Source organism: Rosa chinensis, chromosome 6 (genome assembly GCF_002994745.2).
Source record: "Rosa chinensis cultivar Old Blush chromosome 6, RchiOBHm-V2, whole genome shotgun sequence".
Classification (NCBI taxonomy): Eukaryota; Viridiplantae; Streptophyta; class Magnoliopsida; order Rosales; family Rosaceae; genus Rosa; species Rosa chinensis.
Window position 1 is genome coordinate 33,135,411 of NC_037093.1, and position 8,413 is coordinate 33,143,823.

Consider the following 8,413-nt stretch of genomic DNA (forward strand, 5'->3'; position numbering starts at 1 on the left):
TATTCCCCCCTAAACTACAAATTAAGCCTATAGAGTATAGACAAATGACAAGAAACCCAGAACTCCAGAAGAGACCAGGGACATAGTATTTGCCTTTGCAAATGCACCGGCAAACACTTACTGGAGCACTTACTGAAGCTCACCATCACCCTTTTGCACGGAAATTAAGCACGGCTGGCAGGCGTGCTAACGGTCCGGCAAGTGAACAAAACTTTGGCTACAAATTTGATGGATATAGTGGCACGGGTGCACCCTCAAAATTATTGTGAGAAACAAACATGAAGATACGTTCAAACATCATCTCTATTGTATGTGGACGCAAAGCCTTCATTTGAAGATTTTCTGAAATATGAAGCAAGAAAATTATTAATAATCTGATCATAAAAAAACGAAACCTCATGAGGAATTATCATATAGTGGACATACAAGGATAAGGCGTTACACGTAGGCTTGTGCTTCTCAAAATTAGAACGAAGAATCAGAAGAAGGAAAGCTTGCTTGGGCTCCTCCAATAAGAGATGACAAGTTCATAATATTACACGTTCTTGAAGGGCCTGCTTTGCTGTTTACATTCAATGATTGGCTAAAAAAAATCTAAATTATACAACGAAGTTAATCCAGATCTAATTATCGCCATGTGCAGGGCTTTGTTCAAGGTCATCTCCCAGGATATTATTTTGTTTTTGCTAGTGATAAGCAATGTTTGCAAAACAAAACCACTGAAACTACAAAAAAGATAAGAAATAAACTCTGAAATATAAAGCAGACCCGAGTACTTGGACTGCTTTTGTTGAGCTCTTTTCCAGCTTTTGGTTCGGACTGAGATGTATTTGAACATTTCATTATCGTTTCCACAAAACCTTCCACATTGTCATGGAATACAAGTTGGTAACCACAGTTGTGCACCATTATGTCCTGGCTTGTACAATGAAAGGTGGCTTTCATGGAAATGCATCCATTCAAGATAAAATCTGGAAATGTTCCACGTGATGTATAGGATAACCAGATGAAACCACGCCGTTTCAAAAGAAGAGGATTTTCAGACTTAGGGATGTCAAAACGCATTCGTTTTCCCCAACTTGTGCCCGTACGTGATAAATAGCATTCAACACGATCAAATTTTTCCTTGTCCAAATTATCATGTATACGAGAGGGGTCTCTGCGGACTGTAAAAGCAGCACAAATTGCCATTCCTTTCCAATCTTTCATATAATCCAAACTGGGATTTAGCGGGAAACTTGCTGAGAAACCATTGACACGGCAGAACCACTTAGGGATTTCACGTTGTGGAAACCAATTCTCATACTTAAAGTGCTGGTCGGAACATTGCTGTACAGGAGAAAATTGGAATCACACTCGTTTGCTTGTGTCTGTGAATGTGTGTGTGTTGAGAGAGAGAGAGAGAGAGAGAGAGAGAGAGAGAGACCTGAAGGATTTCTCTGAAATCAGTTGCACTCTGAGAATCAGTGAGGTTGCCTTTTATATAGTATGTTTTGCCTCCAGGATCGAGTCTACCCTGTATAAAACAAATTTAATGTTCAACGTATGTATGTATGTAGAGAGAGAGAGAGAGAGAGAGAGAGAGAGAGAGAGAGAGAGAGAGTCAATGGAAATGTAAACACCTCATAGCATTCCAGGCGTTCAGTTAGTAAGACGGATTCTTCTCGTTCTTTTATAGTCAACTTGGTTTCCTCACTTGAAATCTCCTTCTTAATCTTTGTAATTCTTACCCTGCATGAAGTTTTTATTGCTTGGAGAAACCCAAAAAAATCATGCTCGTATAGTAGACGGGCACCACTCATTTTCACCTCCACAGCTGGACTATCAGTTCTAGTGCATGCCTCAATGCTTGTGCACTCATTCAAGTAATTCAACCGTTCTATAAACCAGAGATGCGGGACAATTATCCAATACCCATTTGAGCCAGTGAATGGGACGTTCTTAGCGTTTAGTTCATGGTATAACGTTTGTTTACGAAGAGGACCGTCATTGGTATGCAAATAACAATCAAACTCGTGCTTAACTTTGAAGCCACAACTAGTATCAAAACTTTCATGGATTAGAAAACTAACATACATGGTGTATCCAATCCACGGCTTGCTTTTATCATCTATCTGGGCAGGAAGTTGGACTGTTATAGAAGAGCTGCTGCTTTGAATATTAAACCACTCTGGAATAATGCTAGCTGATGAAAAACCATGTGCCATCTTCAACGGTGCTCTTCCTTCTAACTGCATTATTTTGAACAAAAGACGTTAAACTCGAGTAAACGAGAGAGAGAGAGAGAGAGAGAGAGAGAGAGAGAGAGAGAGAGAGAGAGAGAGAGTTAACCTCATGATATCTTTGGAGCCATGATACAAATTGTAAATCAAACATTTGAATAAAAGTTGCAGGCGATATTGAGCGCTTAATAATACGAAGTTGTCCTTCTTCACTTGAAGGCCAAACTTCATATTGATCAGAATCACTTCTCAATGAGGTGCAACCTTCTGCCCAAACAAATTTTATGCTTGTTGGGAGCTCTGGCAGTGCCTGCAATTTACTACAATCTCTCACAGACAGATATATAAGCTTATTAAGCCGACAGATGGATTTAGGCATGCTTGTAAAATTGTTTCCCCTCAAAAACATATTTCTCAATGAAGATAGGTGGTCCAGATCATCAGGGATTGCTCCATCAAATAAGTTGCAGTGACTTAAGTCTAGATCAGTTAAATAACATAGACCTGAAAATGAAGAAGGTAACGACAAGCTCATTTTTGGGCGTACTGCTGGAAGAATAACAGATTTTGATAAACTTGTGCACCCAGAGTAGGATAACACTTTGAGATTCTTCAGATAGACAATGAACAATGGCATCTGTGTTTTAGCAGTTCTACTTACATCAAGTTCTTCAAGACTTTCCAGACCCACAAGACTATCAGGAATATTACGAAGTTTTGAGCAGCCTGATAGAGTGAACTTTTTAAGCCATGTCAAACTACAAATGGCATTTGGAAGTCTCAACAGATTTTTGCAATCGCTTAGATCCAACACAGTAAGTCCAGCTAGACAATTAATTGACAATGGAAGCTCTGTTATAGCAGTCCCATCTAAATAAAGCTTTGACAAGCACTCCATATCACCTACAATATCTGGAAATCTCTTGAGTTGTGCACAGCCAGAAAGAATTAAAGTTTCAAGAGATTCCAAGCTAATGTTGTGTGAAATGCTCTTCAGACTCTTACAATTTTTCATATTTAACAAAGTAAGTTGTCTGAGAGTAACAATGGATGGGTGAACCTTAGATAACTTTTTGCAACCTGTAAAAATCAAGATCTCAAGATTTGGGACCCCGGTAAAATTTGGGGTCTCAATCAAGCTTTCAGAGTCACTGAGATCAATAGACTTCAACTTGTTTAAAACCTGTTATAAAATTATGATAAAAGAATAGTAAGCCCTAATTATTTAATATTAATATAGCAAAACCCACAAATTATAGAGAAAATTGTTACCTTGATTCCCTTCCAGAGATGTGTAATTTGGCTGCAATACATGTTGAGTTCAGCAAGCTTACTAGAAGGGAAATTTTGTGGCAAAAGCTTTGAGGGATATCCATGCCATTCAATATATTGTAACTCAGTAGATAGATATTTGAGCCCATGAGGAAGAATCACATTCGAAATTTTAAGAAATCTCAGCTTTTTCATCATCGAGAACGCTTCATCGTTCAATTGTACCTTTTCTTCCGGAGAAACATTTAGGACTATCCCTTCAACTGCATCTGTTCCCTGGTTACCCAGAATACTAAGCATTAAAAGAATATTCAATATCAATAATGACAGAAATATAGAATTACTAGCATGTTACATTATTGAATATTTAGATACTTCTCAACTTAAAGATGGAATCTCTCAAGCTAATATATTTCAGTCAAATCATATAGCTGTACCTTATCATACTGCATAACATCAAGTACATCATCATAATGCCACAATCTACTGCGCTTCCCAGGCTCTTTGGTACATTCCTGACGAACAATTTCCCAACCCATTCCCTGAAGCAAATCATGCATCCACAATGTTCTCCCTATTACTGTGATAAGAGATTTATGAATGAGAACACCTATACTACTGATTGGGTCGAAACCAAAACTCTCTAATATCTTTGTCACGCGATCTCTGTCCTCCCCTTTGAAGAAACATGCAATATCTAAAAATATTTGTTGCTCTTTCTCATGCAATCCATCAAAGCCCATTAGAAGTACACGCATAATTTCTTTGTCAAGATTTCCTTTTAGCCTGCTCAAGGAACTTTTCCATTCAATTATGCTTTTACCGCTCAAAAAGGGTCCAACAACTTCAATTGCTAAAGGAAGGCCTTTAGCATAATTTACAAAGTCTTGGGACACCTCCATATAATCTTTTGGGGGGTGGTTATCCTTGAAGGCTTTCCAACTAAAAAGCTCAAGGGCTTCATCATTTTTTAATTCTCTGGCCTTGTATCTTTTCTCCACCCCATGAGCGATCAACAATTGTTCATCTCTTGTTGTTATAATGATCCTACTTCCTCGACCAAACCAATTCTTGCTTCCTGCTAATGCTTGCAATTGTTCTAATTTATCAACATCATCAAGAATGATGAGAACCTTTTTATGACACAGTCTCCGCTGTATCTTACTAATTCCGATGTGAACATCCCCTTTGCTTGTAATACTTTTCATCTGGACATCAAAAAGGAGTTTTTCTTGTAAAGAAACTAGACCGTCACTTTTAGTTGAAACCTCTCTAACATTGTTAAGATAGCTTGAAGCTTGAAATTGATTGCGGACCTTTTCATAAAAAGCTCTTGCAAGAGTGGTCTTACCAATCCCACCCATCCCCCATATTCCTATAAAGCCAACATCTTTCTCTTCAATACCTAAACATAATTCCATCATTTCTTCTACACGGAGGCCAATTCCTACAAGGTCTTTAGAAAAAATTGAGAGGGTACCGTCCAAATCACTTCTTATCTTCATAACAATTCCTTGGATGAATTCCGACTCATATCTGCATATGTGTTTTTTATTAATTTTGGAATTAGATAAATCAACAATAATGTGGTTTCAATGAAACTAAAATCCATACCATTGGTCATCAAAGAGAACAATTTTCATACACGCTAAAACTAAGGTTTATGGGGTGCAGCCATGGTACAGTATAATCAATTGCAAATTAACAAGAAGTTCAACAGTACAGCAACTATAACCAAAAATTTCACTCATCTTTTTTGCCCCTGCAGTCAGTTCAACTGTCAGGTAGTAAGACTACGCTATTATTTGTGGCCAACCACCTGTGTTTGCGATGGTCATTACATAGCCATTTCTATTTAAGTTGTCTAACCATTGAGTTTTATGTGTTTCCTAGTTTTGATAATCCTATTTTGTGTATGCTTTCTCATGGATGAACACAAATAATCTATTTTAAGTACAAAATATATTGGGGTCTTATTATAATAACTCGATGTTTAAAAGGCTCAAATACTATCATGTTATTGATCAAATTTACCCAGCATAGGTGTTATGTACCTGTTTTGTAAAGGAAATCCAGAGAGATTGGCCACTTCAGTTAAAGCAGCTCTCCACCTTTCCACCTTCTCCAAGTTATTCTTGAACCTTTTTTCATGATCAGCAAATGCTTTTCCAAATGCTTCTGTCTGATTCCGTACCTCTGATGGATCTACATCATAGAAAACTGGAAGCACTGTCTGTCCAATCTCTTTCATGCACTCAACAATCTTAACAAGCTCATCCAAGCACCACCTGGAAGAAGCATAGTTTCTGGAGAAAACAACAATGGCTATCCTTGATTCTTGTATTGCTTGCAAGAGTTTTGCTGAAATCGGTTTTCCTCTCTCAAGTTCTTCATCATCCCTGAAGGTGAAAATTCCCTCTCGTTCCAAAGCAACGTATAGATGATCTGTAAAACCTTTGCGGGTATCCTCACCTCTGAAACTTAAGAAAACATCATATGTCCATTCACTCCATTGTGGGTTTGAGGAAAGAGAAGGAAAAGATGATGAGGAAGAGGTGTTTCTGGTGGTCATCAAAGCCATTGGAAACCTAGTGTTTTGAATCCTCTGTGAAGCTCCTCATACCTATTTCACAAGTAGAGGCTGTAATGGAAACTAATATAAAACTAGAACAAAAAAGAAAAATAGAAAATGGAAGTATAGAAGCATGAGACAACACATTATACATGTCTATGACTTTTTAAAATTTTCCAAACTAAACAATGTCCAAGTTCAGTTCATTTGCTATTCTTTTGCCGTATAATCCGCTCATAGTGGGAATATGTGAGAAAGTCTAACACGCTTACAAGTTACAAGAGGAGAGTGACATACACCAACCGCAGTCGACAAAAGAAAAAGGAGAGGAATATGTTCAACTAAGTCACCTTGTCCACTAAGTACCTCATCTACGTTAGTGTAGGACTGTAGGGTGCGCTCTCAGCTTCTAGTTCAGGCATTTTATCGAACAAGTGGCGGGCATCCATAGTTTCCGCTGACTCGGGCTCAAAGCAGCAGAATTTCCTACAGACACAGATTTCAATGGGTTTTGACCCTGGAGTACAGAATACGGCAACACCATGCTAGTGTTACAACTGAACAGAAGCCACTGGCACTGGGCATCGGCCTTCTCCATCAGACCAGAGGAAAATACACACTCTCTCGTGCCGGGAAGGCGTGAGCGTAAAGCGTGCGATTGTTGCGAACAGTTTTTAAGCCCATTGATATATCCCCCGGTATACTACCTGGCCCGATATAGCGTCAATGATTAATTAGTGGCAATTTTTTATGGAGAATGAAACTTGCATATTGGCTACTACACACTAGGCATGGGCTGTTGGGCATCTTGGCCTTTGGACTTTTGGTCCTCTTCATTTAGCATTGTTGTGCTATGAGAAGAAGCACTTATGATACTGCTGTTAGAAGAAGCAGCTAAGTGTTTGGTAAATTGTTTTGAAAATTGAACGAAAAGCAATTTCAAAGTGTTTGATAAGTTGCAAGTAAACAGATTACCAAAATGGTCATAAATGCTAAAAATGCTACTAAAATACATAATGTTGTGTTTAAGGAAAATTGAAATTGGGAGAGAATTGAGTCGTGCTTTCATTGAAAATAGGAGCCTCTTTATATAGAGGATTACAAGACATAGAATCAGAGTTGTACAATGAAAGATAATTGTATAATTAATCGGATATCTTTGAGAATATCTCTAATTCTAAACCCTATTACAACTAGGTCAAGTAACCTAGAGTCTGGGCCAGACACATATTCTGGATTTACTTGAACACTCCCCATTGTGTCTCCCAAACGTGGTGGACAGCAGTGGCGACGGTCACACTTAGTCCAGGAATCAACTTTTGATTCATGCTTCGTTTCGCTCGAAAGAAAGGATGTCCGTGTGAAGTCTTTAGTAGACGGATCATCATATCATGACCAGGATGACCTATCATGTCATGACAAAACCAATATGTGTCTAAATCTAATAGATCTTCTCTCATGATTTTATTGGATTTAATAGCTCGAATTGTGACATAGAGTCCACTAGAGAGACACATAAACTTCTCTAAGATGCACTTTTGTTCGCAATCATTAGAGGTATTGCAAAGGAATTCATTTCCGTTCTCTACATGCGTTTTCGCATGGAATCCGTTGGCTATTCATAGGTGCGATTTGCCCTAGGAGCGTAGAGAGTTTCTATGACAGTAATCAAGGTGCCATTTGGCAGGACTTGGGCTATTTCATGTCCTTGAATTAATACTGATGGCCCAGCCATCGTAGTCACAAAGTAATATACTCAGAATTAAAATGGAGTCATAATAAAAAGAACTCAAAATTTTATTCATAAGCCAACAGAATACATCATTGTCTCTTAACCATTAGGAGAATCTAATTCAAATGCTAGCTAATGCAAAACAAAGGTAGTCGTTGACTTCTTTCGGTAACTCCAAAATAAGTATGACCAAGTGAGTAGAGAGATGTCGGTGGAGCAAAGCTTGCTTAAGTACCACTTATCTCAAAACCTTCCTAGACATCATACTCATTTTGGATCAGCCTATGTGAAGAAAAACTAAACCAATGGCATTTACTATAAAGTATATGACATTTGCCTATTACATCTCTTGGAAAAATAAAGACTTAAAACAGAATTGGCGATCTATTGATCCCAGCTAGATTTGTAGTCTTCAACCCTTCACTCTAAATCATCTTCTTGATCTTCTTGTTCCACATAGTAAGCTTCTCTTGCTTCACAATATGCTTTGTAGGCGGTGACAATTTCTTCACGAGCTCTATAAATGTGTGCCCAATGACCGGATACTCCACATCGAGAACATACATCTCTTTGCTCAGACTCCATTGATTGAGGTGCTTTGAAAGCGTCATTTAG

The 8,413-nt window shown here is 38.2% G+C and overlaps 1 protein-coding gene across 2 annotated transcripts; it reads right to left on the reverse strand.

Annotated features, from left to right (window-relative positions):
* Positions 1-438: 438 nt before the first annotated feature.
* LOC112173247 (TMV resistance protein N) lies at positions 439-6,739 on the reverse strand. Of its 2 annotated transcripts, XM_024310836.2 has the most exons (8): positions 6,433-6,739; positions 5,549-6,117; positions 3,932-5,030; positions 3,495-3,770; positions 2,332-3,405; positions 1,623-2,231; positions 1,427-1,516; positions 439-1,329 (listed from the first exon to the last, which is right to left on the reverse strand). In XM_024310836.2, the coding sequence occupies exons 2-8, from the start codon at positions 6,073-6,075 to the stop codon at positions 673-675; spliced, it is 4,332 nt and encodes a 1,443-aa protein (XP_024166604.1). In that variant the 5' UTR covers positions 6,076-6,117; positions 6,433-6,739; the 3' UTR covers positions 439-672. The 2 variants fall into 2 exon arrangements, with proteins under 2 accessions (XP_024166604.1, XP_040365115.1); XM_040509181.1 differs by lacking the exon at positions 6,433-6,739 and having other exon boundaries at positions 2,332-2,532; positions 5,549-6,288.
* Between the last annotated feature and the right edge of the window lie 1,674 nt (positions 6,740-8,413).